The sequence below is a fragment of the Diplodia corticola genome, assembly GCF_001883845.1.
Source record: "Diplodia corticola strain CBS 112549 chromosome Unknown scaffold8, whole genome shotgun sequence".
NCBI lineage: Eukaryota > Fungi > Ascomycota > Dothideomycetes > Botryosphaeriales > Botryosphaeriaceae > Diplodia > Diplodia corticola.
The window spans coordinates 232,984-250,032 of NW_017971487.1; the positions used below are offsets into that span (position 1 = coordinate 232,984).

The 17,049-nt window shown below is 58.8% G+C and overlaps 3 protein-coding genes across 3 annotated transcripts; 2 read left to right on the plus strand and 1 right to left on the minus strand.

The window, feature by feature from the left end:
• Positions 1-1,551: 1,551 nt before the first annotated feature.
• Positions 1,552-2,293, plus strand: BKCO1_800085 (biogenesis of lysosome-related organelles complex 1 subunit kxd1 protein; the record flags this gene model as incomplete). Its single annotated transcript, XM_020279428.1, has 3 exons — positions 1,552-1,901; positions 1,994-2,146; positions 2,209-2,293. 3 exons carry the CDS (start codon positions 1,552-1,554, stop codon positions 2,291-2,293), a joined length of 588 nt encoding a protein of 195 aa, XP_020133464.1.
• A 3,225-nt stretch (positions 2,294-5,518) lies between these two features.
• BKCO1_800086 (l d-transpeptidase catalytic cell wall binding repeat) lies at positions 5,519-6,145 on the minus strand (the record flags this gene model as incomplete). The annotated part of the gene is made up of 1 exon (XM_020279429.1): positions 5,519-6,145. The coding sequence occupies one exon, from the start codon at positions 6,143-6,145 to the stop codon at positions 5,519-5,521; it is 627 nt and encodes a 208-aa protein (XP_020133419.1).
• A 458-nt stretch (positions 6,146-6,603) lies between these two features.
• On the plus strand, positions 6,604-11,392 carry BKCO1_800087 (ribosomal protein l19; the record flags this gene model as incomplete). The annotated part of the gene is made up of 7 exons (XM_020279430.1): positions 6,604-6,681; positions 6,748-8,509; positions 8,562-9,623; positions 9,674-9,835; positions 9,899-9,995; positions 10,223-11,047; positions 11,302-11,392. The coding sequence occupies 7 exons, from the start codon at positions 6,604-6,606 to the stop codon at positions 11,390-11,392; spliced, it is 4,077 nt and encodes a 1,358-aa protein (XP_020133420.1).
• Between the last annotated feature and the right edge of the window lie 5,657 nt (positions 11,393-17,049).

Below are 17,049 nucleotides of genomic sequence, written 5' to 3' on the forward strand. Positions count from 1 at the left end.
GCGGGCGGCGCGGGATGGGGATGGGGATGGGGGATGCAGTCACGATGATGGTGGTGATGTGGTCGGTTGGTCGGTGGTAGGTGGTGTCGAGCTCGGGCGCGGCGGCGGGGCCGGGCACACGGGCACACGGGCAGCCGGGCAGGGCATTGGCCCACCGGGTCGAGGCCACAAGGAAGGGCGCATTGGCGGGCGGTCACGCCAGAGGCAGGCGCTGCGGGCGAGCAATTGCGCGCAGGGAGCCGTGAGCACATGAGTTGCGCTGGATGCGCGGAGCAGTCAGGCAGCAGCGCTTCGGGCCTAGCCCGCGCGGATGACGCAGCGCTCGAGGGGAAATGCAAAATCATGTCAAGCCGCAGTCTGCTCCCCACTCTGCGCCTCTGCCCGAGCATTCTAGGGTTCTAGGGCTGCCCGCGGGGCCAATGGCCGCCGTCCAGGTCGCTGCTCGTCCACTGCAGGCGTCGCGACAATGACAACGCATCACCTTCTTACAGCGCAGCAGAGCAGCGCCGGCTGCACCACCCTCCACCATGCATGCGCTCGCCGCTCTGCAGCTGCGCCAGCGCGAATTGGGCCCGCCCGCCGCCCCCGCGGCCAACGCTTTTCTTCGCGCAGCCGTGGTGGACCATGATGCCGGCCATGCTTTCGCCCATGCTTTCGCCCATGCTTTGGCCCGGGCCCTTGGCGCCGCCTCAACCCTCGACCTCCACCGAAGCACCGCCTGCACCGCCTGCCATGCCCGCCCGCGAACCCCAGATCCCTCCACCCACGCCGCAGCCAGCTCTGCCCGAGCCTAGTGCCGCCCACGCCCGAGTGCGCGCTGATACGCCCGCCGCCGCCGCAGAGCCTGACTCCTGCCAGCTAGCCCCGACCACGCTTGCTGCTCTGTCTCTTTTTCGCCACTGCCCCTACCCTCCTGCCCCAAGCTCAATGCCTCCAATGCCCACTGCTCTGCGCTTGCGGCTCCCGCTGCCGCGTCTGGCCGGAGCATTGCCCCGGCCGCCGTAGGATCCTGTCCTAGCCTCGCTCTGCTGCCGGCGCTTTTCTACACGAGGCCTGATCCCCAGCACCTCTCATGTCAGAGGGAGGGATATTGCCCCGGACGCCCGCGGAACTCCCTTTCATAGGACACCCTGTAGGACTGACCATGCAGCTCTATCACAGCCCGTCCAAGCACTAAGCGGGGCCCGCATGTGTGAATGATCACGGCTCACGGATCACCCCAATCACCTTCCGCCAACCTTGTCATGGTCGTCGACGGCAGTGCAGGACGGCCGGCGGCGTGATGGTCTGGCTCTGAGCCGGGATGACCCTCCCCCCTCCGCCAGAAGGGTATAAAAAGGGGACCATTGTGTGGGTTTGACGGCTTTCTCTTGACTCTCTATTCTCCTCTCAAGCTCGCAATCTCTCCGCTTGCTGCCACTATCCCGAGCACTGTCACTTTGTACCTGTACCAACAGGAAGCAAACAGAGTCATCAATTGAACACCCAACCACCACTCTGCACCCTCATCTTCGTATCACTTTGTCCCCATCCATCCATCCAGCTGCCAACATGTCTTCCGGCTACTACTCGTACCCTGCCTACCACGCCGGTGGCTCCGCGCCCATCAGCATGCCCCACAAGAGGGGCGAGGCCTACTACCCTCCCCAGCAGACCGGTCACCATGGCCGTCTGTCTGTCTCTCCCCCTGAGCCTGCTGATTCCGTGACCACCGGCGGTCCGACTTCGTACGATCCCACTGCCACGGGATCCAGCAGCTATGCCGGCTCTGCCTCTGACTACGAGATGGGCGGGCGCGACACCGCCGCCAGCGTCGACCTTATGGACTACATGGGCGATCGCCTGAACGGAGCGTTCGATTCCACGCCTTTGGACCGCAGTCTGGCGAAGCAGGCACAAACGTATGTTCTTTCAATCCCTCGCGAGAAGATTCCGAAAACCAGAGCAGAGATCCTTTCAGCGAGCGGAAAAAGCTGACATGACGGCCGCGCAGATCGGGAGAGCTCAACGCTAAGACGCGCGAGCTGATGCAGCTGCAAGCCCTTGCGCGCGAGCGGCTGGCGGCGACGCAGAGGAACTTTGCCGACGGCATGAAGGCGGCAAAGGAAGTGCAGCGCGACCTTGAGTGGACACAGAAGCGCGTTTCGTAAGTCTTGCCCCAGCCGAAGGGGGAGCGGGATTGAGCGGGAACTGACTGGGGGGAAACAGGTCCATCAACCAGCGCGCTGCCCGCAAATACCCCGACCAGTACAAGAGGGCGTCGGAGCGCTACCCCGCTCCCGTCGACTACTGAGCATTCGCGGATTTTGCCTGTTTCCTATATCCTTCGCCTTTCACCACCAATAGACCGGGAACCTCGATACAACAAAAAGTAGCGCTGCTGTCGTTTTCGACAACCTCCCCTGTACAAACACCACAAGCTTCCAACTCGACGACATAACGACGATACCACGACGGCAATTGCCTTCAGATTCGCATTCACACTTCTTTCCCGTTGTCCGCGCACTGTGAGCGACGACGCGACGTCCGCCTTACGCTCAGGGACGCTCCGGCAGTCCCTGCATGAGGCGGCCTCACTCCCGACCGATCGGACGGGATCCACGTTGCATGCGCACAGCAGCGGGGGCGACAGCCATGGCGCGGCGGCGGTGGATTCGAGGGGGCGCGGTTGCGTGGCTCTCTCTGGTTGTCAGCCCTACACGTCCGCACCCTGTCGCTTTTTCTGCACGAGACGTCACAGCGGCTCGGTCCGCGCCCCCCTCGGGTTTCTGCACGGCACGCTCCACAATCACACGGCACGTTTCTTCTCTTTTGACGCGCAGGCGCACAAGCCAGCTCTTCCTCCCGCCGACCCAGAACCAGACCCCGCATGAGCTGCGGGCATTGCTTTTTCCTGTCCCGCGCGGCTGGAGGGCACTCCAGTTCTGGACCGGTCTGGGGTCAACGCCCCCACGTTTCTGGACGTGTCCGGGAGCAGAGCGGCGGCCAACACCCTTCTTGTTTTCGCCTGCGCGTAGTAGTGGCTGCGATGGACCAAGTGTCATTTCTTCCCCCCCATTTCCCGTTTCGTCTTGAATCTTGGCGGCAGACTGAATTTGACCACGGCATTTTTCCTTACATCTGGTGGCTCTCTTGTCTTTCCATACTGTACCTTTCAGTTCGACTGGTTCCGGGAACGGCTTTCTCCGTGCTCTCATCCCGCTTTCTTCCTTGGCTTCGCCCGGAAAACGGTCTGCTTGCTTACTATTCCGTACTCTATACCATTGAATTTGTTATGCCCGTTTCCGCTTTCCCCCCGTTGGAGGGAAGTGAGTGAGTGATGACTGGCTGCCCTCCTTGCTTCACCCTTGCATCATGCACGTGCGGCAGCACTGAGGGCGGGGTGACTTGTTGCTTATTATGCAGAGAGAGTGGGGGGAGGGGGGGTTTCCTCTCCTCTTACCTTACCTTGGGGCGCTCGACCCCGGTCTCTGGGTCTTTGAATGGTTGAACGGAGGGCTGGGCGCCCAACCAGCAGCTTTCCGCTGACCGACTAGGTAAGGTGAATGGCCGCTTTGTTTAGACTAGGCCGGGGGAGGACGAGGATCAAACCAGAATGCCCGTCTACCCGTTCCACCTGGGGGCGTGGCTTTCTTCTCCCTTCCTCTCTCTCTCTCTCTCTCTCCGTCCGTTCCTTTGATTACCCCTCACTCCGAATGCCTACCCACCCATCGGGTCGAGGTGGTTGCACACAAATCCCCCGGGGTTCCACCACGATGGTAGCACAGGCGTTTGATGAATCAATCCCTCGCCGCCCCCAACACCCCCTTCAGTGCAACAGTGCTCCAATCGAGGTTTTCCCCTTCTGGGTAATAGGAATTTCCCGATCGAGTGGAGGGGAGGGGGCATGCCAATGCGCGCATGGGCGGCAGGTAATGTGACTGCGACGCCATGTGTGTGATGCGTCATGGTGCTGCAAGGATGTGGGTGTGATCTGCCTTGCATATTGTATCTGGCCGGCACCCACCCTCGGCCCCGGCCCTCTCTGCTCGCTCTCCACTGATTCGTGCGTCCGTTTGGGCACGGAGCCGGTTTGATTCGAGCTCGGGCGCCGCATGCGCGCGGGCATCGGACTAGGATCGGTGGGGGGGGAAAAGTCGTGCTTACTCGATGGGGCAGGTTTGGGCGTTGTCTTGTGCGGGTGACCGGGAGGGGTTTGCGCGGGCGGGGGGTCCGGACATGGGCCGGGATTGCGGCGGCATGTGGTCGGGTTGGTGTGTGGGGTTCGTTGCGTGTGGGTGGCTGGGTCGGTGGTGGGTGTGAGGAGTGCGTGTGTGGGTGGTGGTGTCTCGCGCTTTTTTGGGACTGATTCCGCTGTGGATGCGGCGCGTCATCACGTGTGTGTGCGTGTGTGTGTAGGGTGGGTTGTTCTACCTCGGCGTTTGATTCTATGGGAAACGCGGGTACCACATTATAGGGTCCCAGAAGAAAGGGCGAGTAATTCTCTGTACCTGCGATTGTCAGACTCTGGGCTTATCAACTACGCAATCGCAAAAAGGTGCTGAATCGAGATATTATGAGTTTGGAAAGCGAGAAGAATATTTATAACAGAACAGTCACATTCTTGCGTTTTCACTAGAGCGGTTCGCTCAATATTTTCATAGCAGAGTCGCTTCTGAAAAGCTGTCAATAGTGCTGCGGTAGTCGTCCTTTTTCTATCTTTCTAGATGTGGCGCACAATTGTTTCATTATAGAGCGCCGTGCTCTTTCTGAAGGACATGTTAAGGGCATGCTGCCCTCGACTCAGGCTGGTCGCTGGGACATCTTCTTGCCTCTTTTCAGGTCTAATCCATTTAGACCTTGAGCAATGACTATCCGAATCCCAGAGTGAGCAACTATAAGCCAATAAAATGACTTTTTTGGGGGGCTAGTCGGCAGGCTTCCGCTAACGGTAACGACAGTCATATTGGGGAGGTTCTATCAAGGTCCTGGAATTCATTGCGCGGATTCGGGTGTAACGGATTCATATTGAACGATCAGCTACACTTAGTAAGATATTGGTATTCCAGGTAGCCACGGCGAAAGTTCCATCGATCTCTTTCTCTCTCTTTCACCTTTCTTTTTATTCTTCAAGTTTTGGCTGATCATGAAGCCATTGACCCATTGACCGGATATAGGGTATCCAAAAGGATAAAAGTCATCTGGACTCTACAAGTAGCCGGTGTACCTATTCCTCAGGGACTGCTGCTTACTCGATATGTAGAAGCGAGCCATTTGAGCACGAGCCGCGATAATTTACAAATGGTGGTTCTCTCCTTCTCTGAGGATCGGCTGTTGAAGTCGTGCCTTTGATGACCCGTCCACTTTCTGGGGGCGCGGCGGCCGTGCAAGTGGAAGACGAAGCTTTTGGATCGGTTGAGCACTGCAATGGCAATCAAATTGGTACTGTTCAAGAGCAGCGTCGGGCGCAACTCTCTGGGCTGTCCTTGGGCGTAATGGAGTGAGTGGGAAGGTTTCCTACTCGAACAGCCAATCTCGATCAGGATTGGCTAGACAACAATCTGCTCCACGGATCTTCAATGAAACTCGGCAGAAAGTAGGCAACATCGCCGGTGGCCGTCCTCTCATAGTCTGCCGGTTGAGTCGAGTCAGCAGGAAGGGTGGAAGTTTCCTTTGGGATCTCGGTAGGGCGAGCTGGCGGCGGGGGTGGTACGGGAAGTGATTGGCCGTAGGCGAGGAAGTCGGCTAGACCAGCGCTAGCTGGAGCCTGTTGATCCTTCTTCATCTTTTTCCAATACTTCCTGGCCTCGCTCGCCTTCATGCCTGCGGTCGGGTCGGCGGCACTCGCAGCATCTGATGCAGGATCCTGATTCGCCGAGGTGGCAGCGAGCGGTGTAGGCGTCGCGTCTGCACCTGCAGGGCCTCCAACGTGCTGAGCGGAGGAGCTTGCGCCGGACGGCTCAGGCTGGTCATCGGGCGTGGCGCTGTTGCTGCTCTTGCGGCGGGGACCCATGGGCACCGAGTTGCTGCCAGACGCGTCAGGGTTGAAGGAATTGGCATTGAGCTCAGTGAAAGCCTCGTCGACTCTGCGCTTCCTGGTGGGGCCGTTGCCGGCACCGAATCCGGTGAGACCCAGCGTCGCGTACAAGGCGCGGTCGGGATCCATGCTCGTCTCAGGCGCGGTGGACACGGTTGCGCTTGCGCGTTGGCCGGGAGAAAGTGAAAGGTTTTTTTGCGGCGGGCGGGCTCGTCGCACCACGACACAGGCTCGCGGCGAGGCTGTTGTGCAGCGCGGCGTGGAGCGGCACACAAAGGGCGGGCAGGTGCAGAGGAAGGGCGCAGGCGCAGTTGCAGTTGCAGTTGCGGTTGCAGTCTTGGCCGGGTGGTGTTCTGGCGGTACCAGCGGCGGCGGCAAATCGGGCCAAACACCAGGGCAAGAGCGGCAAGAGCAAGCTAGAGCCCAAGCTCCCGCGTCAGCTGGAGGTCGATGATGATCCCGCCCACATGCCAACGCGCCTGACACCACGCTCAGAGTTCCACATTTTCGCCCGCTCCCTTCCCCGCAGACATGCGAACTCTGCAACACCACGCCTGCCGCCGACGTCTGCCGCCTGCGTAGCTACCATGAACGGCGACTCCCAGTCGCAGTCGCAGTCGCATTCACAGCCCTCCGTCTCTGCTCGCCGCTTCCTGCGCCCCAAGGTTCGTTCCACTCAGCGCCTTGTCGCCCCCCGCCTCCGCGTCTGCCGCTGATCTGTCGAGTTCCAGCTCCGTCAAGCCACCTTGATCCTGCCCAAGACCGGCGAGCGCGTCCGCCGCACCTTCACCCTCCGTTCCCCGGACCCCGAGTCCGCCGACGATGCCAATGACACCACCCCGTTGCTCGGCGGCAATGCTGCCGCGCGTGCGAGACACCAGGGCCCCGTGGCCAGGACGCTGGGGAAGGCTCGCAATGGGTCCAAGAAGGCGTACAGCTTCGTAACCTCGCCCCTGGGCATCAATTTGCTGAAATGCTCCATCGCCTACGTGCTGGGGAGCTTGGCCACCTTCGTCCCCGTCCTGTCCAACTTCCTGGGCCGCAATGACGGCAAGCACATGGTCGCTACCATCACCGTCTACTTCCACCCGGCTCGCTCTGCCGGCAGCATGATCGAGGCTTTCCTGCTAGCAATCATGGCCTTTCTCTATGCCACGGCCATATCCTTCGCCAGCATGGGTGTTTCCATGGCCTTTGCCGAAGCCCACTTGCTTGTCATCGGCCATGCCATCGTGCTTATCATCTTCTGCGGTGGTGGCTTGGGCCTTATTGGTTGGGTCAAGCAGAGACTGGGAAACCCATTGGTCAACGTGGCTTGTTCCCTAGCCTCGCTCGCCCTCATCACCGTTCTCACCAAGGAAGGTGCCGTGCAGGCCGCGACGTTCTCGTACAACAAGATTGTCCAGGTCTTGAAGATGGTCTTCATGGGAATCACAGCGACCACTGCCGTCAGCTTGATCATCAATCCCGTGTCTGCCAGGAACAATTTACGGAACGATATGCGTAAGGCAACCGATGTCCTTAGCGACATGCTCACTACCATCACACACAGCTTCTTACTTGGTGCTGAGGAGGAGCTGAAGCAACCCGAGTATATCCAGGCCTTGAGCAAATTCAAATCCACATTCAGCTCAATGACCAAAAATCTTGGGGAGGCCAAAATGGAGCACTACGTCCTGGGCACTGAGAATCAATACCACACCGAGACTCGCCTGGTCAAGTGTATGGAACGGCTTGCTCGGAATATTGGAGGCCTCCGTGGGGCCGCACTTACCCAATTTTCTCTGATCTCGAAGCCGCTAGGCGACGGCACATCTCCTAGCATGACCAGGAATAACTCCATCGAGGCTTTGTCGCGTGTCAACTCTGGCGACTTCGCGTCGTATTTCAACAGGCAGCCTAGCCATTCCAACCTGAGCAGTGTCTCTGCCAGTGGCCTCGCAGCCATTGAAGAGGCAGGCGAAGAGAATAGTGACGCAGGCAGCCGTGCGCTTTCCCCCACGACAACTCCAGGTGCCATCAGCGCGATTGCCACTGCAGAAACGCCCGCAGACATCTTCACCATGTTCATTTCTTATCTCGGACCCTCTCTGAAGTCTCTAGCTTTCACTTTGAAAGAAGTGCTTGACGAACTGCCTTATGGCCCTGCTCCAGACTATACTATCGCGGTCAACAGCAACTTCCGCAGTAGTCTGGTGCAAGCCAGAGACCTCTTTGTCAAGGCGAGAACAGAAGCACTTGATGCCGTGTACGACAACCGCGGCTTGAGCAAGTCCAAGCCGATCGAGGTCCTTGCCGACTATGAGGAAGTTGCTGCTAGCTGTGGTTATTTCAGCTCTGCTCTGCAGGATTGTGCTGAAGAAATGGTAGTGTACCTGGATGTTCTGGAAGAGCTGAAACAGGACGTCGAGCGCAGTCCCCGAAAGCGAACCTGGAACTGGCTCAAATTCTGGTGCATGCAAAAGATTAGCGGTAGTGACGAGAGCAGGCCTGGTATGTGGACTGTTACGCATTCTACTCGGCAATCATACTAATTGGCCAACAGACACGCCCGATTTCAAGAATCAGAACAACGCAGGAGGCCTATCTCAAGACGTTCAGATATCCAGGCGCCCGAGTCACCCCGCTCAAGCTGCCAAGATGCCTCGCAGAAAAGCTCGTTTGCTATATCGTATCTATCGCTCTTCTGCTTTCCTTAGACGGGAAGATATCAAGTACGCCATCAAAGTTGCTATTGGAGCCATACTATACGCCATGTGGTCCTTCATCCCCGAAACGCGGCCAACCTACAGCCACTGGCGCGGTGAGTGGGGTCTGCTGTCCTACATGCTGGTGTGCTCCATGACAATTGGAGCGTCGAATACAACCGGTTACCAGCGTTTTTCAGGTACTTGCCTTGGCGCTGTGTTCGCCATTGTTTCTTGGCTCGCGGCTCAGGAGAACCCGTTCGTCCTGGGATTCTTTGGCTGGGCAGTCTCACTTCTTTGCTTTTACATCATCGTTGGAAAAGGGAAGGGTCCCATGGGTCGTTTCATTCTCCTGACGTACAACCTGTCTGCACTTTACGCCTACTCCCTGTCCGTCAAAGACGATGAAGACGACGACGATGAGGGTGGGGCAAGTCCGGAGATTTTTGAGATTGCAAAGCACCGTGTCGTCGCTGTCATGGTGGGATGTCTCTGGGGTATCGTCATCACCCGGCTCGTTTGGCCTATTAGTGCTAGGCAGAAGATCAAGGACGGGATCTGTGTTCTCTGGCTACGCATGGCGTTGATCTGGAAGCGAGACCCTTTGTCGATGCTCCTTGATGGTGTTTCTGCCTCCTCTCTTGCCGACATCAGGGAGTCGATCAAGCTCCAGCGTTTCTTGAACCATTTGGAGGCTCTTCGCAAGGCGGCAGCCTCGGAGTTTGAGATGAGCGGTCCGTTCCCAAGCAAGGTGTATGGCAACCTTTTCCAGACGACTGGACGGATATTGGATGCGTTCCACGCGGTGAACGTGGTCATCTCTAAGGATCTTAAAGCATCTCCGGGCGAGCAGGCGCTGCTTAGGTACACGAGGGATGAGCGCACCCAGCTGTCGTCGCGTATCAGCCATTTGTTCTCAGGTAAGCCGGATTTCTCCATGAGTTCTCGAAGTTGCTAACGAGAGCATCAGTCATGGCTTCGTCCATGAAGCTGGAATACCCGTTGAACGATGCTCTGCCGAACATAGAGCACACGCGCGATCGCTTGCTAGCTAGGATATTCGACTTCCGAAAGAACGGAGACCCGGATGACATTGCAACGGATGATGACTACGAGCTGCTCTACGCGTACGGTAAGTTTGGAGCGCGGAGCGGTGCATACATGGAGGGCTTCGCTAACCACCATGTCCTCGCAGCGCTGGTTACCGGACAAATCGCAGACGATATTGCGTCTTTGGGACAAGACATCGAGCAGCTGTACGGGGTGCTGAACGAAGAGAATCTCAAACTTCAGTAAGGGTAGGCCGGCGCTTTCGGAAAAATGTCCGTACTTTGACTGGACGAACGCATTGTTGGTCACTTGAAAATTCGCGTACAATACCACGTATTTACCACTACCACGTTCTTCCACAAATGACGCTTGCTTCCTCCCTGTGCATGAAGCTGCCGCGGCACGATGGTCGGCCAAGCGGCAAGTCGGGATGACATCATCCACAACCGAAGGCGTGCTTCCATTCCAGTCATCGACAGCTGCTCCCACTTGAAGCTTCCAACGTCTACTTGCTTTCTGGACTGTTCAAAGCCATGTCTTCTGCTTCTTCTCCTTCCTTCGATCCCACCAAGATCCGCGCCCTGCTCTTCGACGTCTTCGGCACGTGCGTCGACTGGCGCTCGACGGTGACGACGGCGCTGCACGACCAGGCGCGTACCACGCTCAGCGACCCCACCGCCTCGCTCGCCACGGCGGTCCGCCTGCGCGCGACGGACCTCACGTGGGACGACTGGGCCCGCTTCGCACAAGAGTGGCGCAACGAGTACAAGACGTTCGTGCGCGGCGCCGCGAAGGCGCTCGAAGAGTCTGAGAAGCAGGAGCAGGAGAAGAAGGCGAAGAGCAGTCGATCCGGAGAGGAGGAGGAGGGGGAGGCGGCGGCAGCAGCAGCAGCAGCGTCAAGAACAGGCCTCCCCTCGTTCAAGACGGTCGACCAACACCACCTCGACTCCCTCACCGACCTGCTCGACCGCTGGCACCTCGCCGGCCTCTGGACGCCCCACCAGGTCCGCCGCCTCAGCCTCGCGTGGCACTACCTCGCGCCCTGGCCCGACGCCCCCACCGGCATCCAGGCGCTAAACGCCATCCCCGTCCCCGTGGCTACCGGCGGCAGCAGTACGAACCTCATCACCGCGACCCTGAGCAACGGCAACGCCGCCCTGCTCGCCGACCTCGCCCGCCACGCCCGCCTGCCCTTCACCCACGTCTTCAGCGCCCACGACGACTTCGCCGCGTACAAGCCGCACCCGCGCACGTACCTGGGCGCGGCCGCCCGGTTGGGGCTACGGCCGGACGAGTGCGCGCTCGTGGCGGCGCATCTAGGCGATTTGGAGGCGGCCGCGGCGTGTGGGTTGGCGACGGTTTATGTGGAGAGGGCGGCGGAGGAGGATTGGGGGGGGGGGGGGGGGGGGGGGGGGGGGGGGGGGGGGGGGGGGGGGGGGGGGGGGGGGGGGGGGGGGGGGGGGGGGGGGGGGGGGGGGGGGGGGGGGGGGGGGGGGGGGGGGGGGGGGGGGGGGGGGGGGGGGGGGGGGGGGGGGGGGGGTTTGCGAGGGTGGCGGAGGTGTTTGGTGGTGGTGGTGGTGGTGGTGGTGGTGGTGCCGCTGCTGCCGCTGCTGCTGGGGAAGGGAGGGGTGGGGAGTGAGGTGAGTTGGGGAGTGAAGTGAGTGAGATAGGAAACGGGTGGCTAGAATAGGGATAGAAGCGAGTGGGTGAGACGGAGAGGTTTTAATTGAGCCGAGAAGTAATCAGGTTCATTGGGGGTTCGTTCCGGCTCCCTTCACCGGTCTTCTCTTCTTGCCCTTTGGACGTTTCAGTAATAACAGGGCCCGTGAATTTACCGTTATATTATTTTCTCCAAATGCGTAATACTCTACTTTCTACTACCATCTCACGAAGTAATATGACTCGAACTTCTAACGGCCTAGTCTCTACCGGTCGCATCTCTCGACCGAGTAAAAGGATAAAGGAGTGGATTTTAAACATCGAGGACGCCGCACATAGTAGATACTCGAAATAGAACGCCCAATTGGGCTTAGTCTACCTCACTCATTTATAGTCTCCTCCGAAGTGTTAGCCCTTTAGAGGAGTCAATCCATTAAATTCAAACAGTGGACAGCACGAGCAAATGAAGAACCGCTTGGACGCCTTTCGCGCTATTCATCGATCTTAGAATTTCGAGAAAACGACGCATAAAGTTTCAATTGCTAAGCTTCCAAGATCTCACTAGCACTCACATATCAATTGCATCATTCCACTCCGTCTGAAACTTATTTCAAAATCCGTATCTCCAATAAGTTTACCCATTACAGATATTGAAACCTCTTCTCAAGCCCCGTCACTGATAGTCATCTTCATATTGCTTACAGAGAATATCTAATTCCCTTGTCCCTGAGCGGAACCACGTCGACCTCTTCTCCATCTGCTCGCAGACTCAGGCTAAATGCATCCTTGTCTCCCCCTGGGTAGATCTCGTCTTAACAAGCTTTCCGCCCTGGTAGACTCCATACAGTCTCGTTGGTAAGTTTTTGACCCATCCACCGCGTGCGGTCCATTTCGGTCAGGATGGAATGCTGCAAGGAGGACCGGCTGATGTTGGGAAAGACCCCGAACCCATGCCCCTTGGAATTGACCAAGTTGCCGCTCTGGCGTGTCAGGTACCAATACCCTCACACCCACGGCGCAGCATCTTGTGGATCAGCTGCTTCAGGAGCATCTTGAAGACGGAACGCAGAGCCGGCATGCGATGGTAGTGGGCTGCACCGCGAGATTGTGGAAGTGGCGGAGGTGGCCGGCTCAGGCTGCAGCTGAGAGCTTGGAGAATTTGGGAAGGATGTTGCAGCGAAGTTCCGAAGGGAATGACGATCCTGGTTTGGATAGAGGAATACAGCCGGGATCGTCGCTTTTGGAGTGAGTGGTCATGGTTGCAGTTTGGGAAGTCGTGGTCGTCTTGGTACCAAATGACCCTTTCCTTTTTTGGACTTTTTTTTTTTAAAAAAAAAAGAAAAGAAATACTCCAGGGAAGATGGTCTTAGTAGCCCATCGATGCACGAAGATGCAAGCCTCTTTCATTTACAATAGACACATCGACGACTGACCTGTACTCGGCCATATGTATGGCAAGACCGATCTGATGTCGGTACAATAGCGAGGCTCATAGGGTCGGTGCATTGGAGTGGGGACTCGGCCTTGTGAGTCAGCATTGCCACTACTAACAACCTCGGTCTTTCAGGGTGTACCACTCTTCATCAGATCCGCAGCATCATTCGCCTTGTGCGGCTTACACGTCATTCAGCAAATGCATGCCTAGTGTCTATTCTGGGAAAGTGCCGCGGCCAACGCGTTTCCTCTTGGCATGTTCAATGCCAAGACCCATGGCGACTGATATCTCGACATCAGGTGCAGAAACTGGTAGACCTGATCCATGAAACACCGTCATGAAGAAGCCGACTCGCACGTAGCTAAGAGTAGAATGGCAATTGAGGCGGAATCAAGGACTGGACACGAGGCCTCTGAAACCGAGTAGACATGGTTAAGATGCGAGTTGAAGGTCTGGATTGCCTGAGGACGGAGCACAGGGTAAGTCTGATGGTTTCGAGATGGTGATTGATCAGCATACATGCAGCTGCGGGCCGTCGGCGCTTCTGCATCCGAAGCGACTCGGGGCGGAGACGTAAACGGGGTCGGAAGCCGTGGTGTATGTGAAAATTCAGTCCAGAGCGGGCACTGGATTCTGGCCGCTAGGGCCCGCACAATGCCCTCGGGTAATCTCTAGGCATTATTTATCCCCTACACTTGGGGCTTATCCGTAGGGCGGAGCGCTAGCGGCGGAAGTGGGCCAGCTTTTCCGGCGGCGGAAACGGACAGGGCGACACCACGGTGGAGTGCCGCTGCCGCGCGGCAAATCGAGGCAGAGACCCGAGGCAGAGACCTGGAGCCCTTCGTCCCGTGGATCAGGCTGGCGTACGCCCGTATTTTTGCGTCTGCAAGCCTAAATTGACGGGACTTCGGCCTCCAAAGTTATGGGCCCGGGTGGAAGAAGCCAAGGCCTCAAGCCACGAACACGCGGGCCACTAGTAGCACTTGGTCGTGAGCCGGCCGACGATCGCGGCGGAAGCGCATTATTCTGTTGGCTGGGCTGCGGCCGTGTTGGGGTTGCTAAGCGCGTTATATGGGTGTGCGCACGAGAAGACTTTAGCCTCTGCTGCCACGCGACTGGGCATTGCGTCGACGACTGTCAGGCGGCTGGTCTAGACTGATTGATGAGTGATGGCGCTGGGGAGTCGCAGTAAGGGGCTTGCCTGCCTGGCTGCCCGCCTGCCCGCCTGCCCTTTGCCTGCCCGCCCTTTGCCTGCTCCCGCGCCGTGCTGCCTCCTGCTGGCCCCGGCGATGCTGGTTGCCTGGCGCGAGCGTAGCGCCATTTGCCGACCGTCAAAAAGGCGCAGCGCGGCCGGCGTGAACCGTGGAGCCCGAGCAGACGATGAGGAGCACAGAAGAGGCAGAGCGACGTTGTTCGAGACGAGGGCGGCATCCTCCGGCGGTCGGCTCGCGGTGGCCACACGCACACTGCCGCCAGCTGCCGAGATCGCAGGCGGCATGCAGAGGGATCCGTGGTTGGGGCTGGGGTTCGGCTTGGGTTGGGCTTGGGATCTGAAAAAGCAAGCCGGGCGCGGATCGCATCGAGACTGCGGGAGGTCTGCGAGCGAACCGCTCGATCCCTGGGCCACTGGCTGCCCGCGGGCGACGTGGCTGCCCTAGGCCTCGTGGAAGCAGGCATCTCACAGCCCGTCCCGCCGCACGCCTGGGATCACCCTCGCACCCGTTGCCTCACCACCATGGCCGCCGGCAGCCGCCGCTGAACCATTGCCTCGACCTAGCCCCGCACTCGCTGGCCTAACGCCTCTGCCGTCCGCGCTCCGACTCACGCCAACGCAGCCAACGGAGCCAACGCAGCCAACGGAGCCAACGCAGCCAGCGGAGCCAGCGGCGCCAACGGAGCCCGCGAGGCCCAGAGCCTGCGCCGCGTCGAACATTCCACGCCGGGCTGATCGCCATTCCAGAAGTCAGGAGGAACAAAAGGAGCTCATCCCGATCACCGGCGTCATCTAGGAGTTTGGTCCGCTCCGCACCGCATCCTGGCCGCTGGCCGCCGGCCGCTGGCTGCTGGCTGCTGGCTGCTGACTCCTCTGGCCGCCGTCTAGCTCGATGCGTGCGCTGCTCGTCCAGCCTCGTCCTGCCTCGCGCTGATCCCGGCTTCCCTCCTGCCGCCACTTCCACGTGGTGACGGGAACAACGATATTGGAAATCACGATCGCAATCTGCCCGGGCTGCTCCTTCTCCTTTCCGTCTGGCGCCGCAGACGCAGCCTTCATCTATGACCGAATCCCACTGCGCCCACGCCCCACACGCCAATCACCTGGCGCAGCACCTTTGCTTTTTCCCGGTCTTGTGCTTAAGCTTCCCGGGGTGATATGCGTGAAGACCGTTGGCGAAGCTGCACGGAAAGCCGGCGCGGAAGTATCGCATGCGCGCAAACAAGCATCCCACGCGGCTGGCGCCTCCTCCTGCGGCCCTCGCCCCGCTCCGCGAGCACCGCTCTTCCCGCCGGCCGCAATCCGTCTCTGCTTCATCACCCATACACCTAGCGTATGCTCCACATGGCTAGTATGGGAGGAATGCGCCGCGAATGAATGCCACCGCCAACATGGGATGGAAGGGCCGGGCCCGACCCGAACCGTACGGCTGCCGCATGCGGAAAGAAGAGTGCAGCGGCATATCAATTCCCTGCTGTTGCAATAATCAAGCCTGCTGTGGGAGCCGTCGATTGTCCTTCCCCCCTGCTGTCTCTTCTGACCTCAGTCCGCCTTGTCTACTATATTGCACGCCGAAGCGCGTCATGTCAGCATGCGGGCAGCACGCCGTGGGTGATCTGATCGACCACCAAGCCCATTGGCCTCGACCAGTAAGTGAGCGCCACAGTGCACCGCACGATGCCAATGTCGAAGCGCGCGCGGCTCCGTAGTCCACCACATCCTTCAGTCGAAAATACCAACGAGCTTTCCGCCATCCTACGGTCGTATTCCACGGCAAGCCACTTCAGGCCCCTTTCCCCATCTCTCTCCCCCGTCGTCGACTTCGCTCTTCTCCATCACTGCTGCCAAGCCTAAGATCAACAGCTAGACAAAATGCCCATCGGCACGACGGATCCAAAACTTGTTCGCGCTTGGGCCGGCGCCACTTGCAAGCCACAAGAGAAGGGAGCAGAAAAGAAACTAACCAGGGTCCTGCACAGACCTTGGACTTTGCCTGCCCGCCCGCCATACATAGCATCTTCCGCAAGGCTGTAGAAGCATCGGGTCTTTTGCGTATCGTACCCGAAAGCGAGACACCCGACGGTCAATGTCCGCTAGCGCAAAAGGGAAGTGCGGCAACTGCGGCAGTAGTGACGAGTCTATCGAACAAAAGAAGTTTGAGGAAGAAAAATAGCACACCATCCCGGGGCCCACGGCAACGCTTCGTGCGGGCGTTATCTCGCGCCGGTTTCACAGCAGAAGGTGGAGAGTGGTGGTGCAGGGCAATCGCTTCTCTACTCGCCCTTTCTCTCTCTCTTTCCCTCTGCCCTCCCCTGCTCCCTCTCTTTCTCCAGATCCCTCTTCTGCACCTTCCTTATCTCGCCCGCCCGCATGCAATGCCTATCAATCACCCCATCGCACAAGTGCGGTTTATCGGGCGTGGCGCCCACGTGGGATGCGTCTGTGTAGAATAGCTAACTGCGCACGGACCCACACCACTTTTGTCACAACTAACGGACTAGTAGCGGACTATTGCCACGTGTGTATGTACGTGTGTGTGTGTGCGCGAGCGCGCGCGTGTGTGTGACACGGTGGATTCAGGGCAAAGGGGGGCGCCACTCGGGAGGGGAGGGCGTTAGTCTTCCTTGATTTTTCGTTTTGTTCCTTGGCTGTTCTGGAATCATGTTGGCGTCGAAAACGGTCTGACAAGGCGCAAATCGTGGCTGATATTGGGAGAAATAAAAGCACGGGGCGCCAAGCAATTCAAGCCAAAACATATTCGTGGATGTACATGTTCGATACGATGCGTGCCGACCGGGCCGCATTTTAGTTATTGTCGCTGCGCCGCGGATCGTGCGGAGCCGCAGGAGCAACGACAACGATATACCTGGTCCCGGATGCTAACAAGAGAAGAGAGAGCTAGAGAGAAAGAGAGAGAGAGAGAGAGAGAGAGAGAGAGCGAGAGAGCGAGAGAGAGAGATTGGCATGGGTGGGCTGGCGGTGAGTAAGA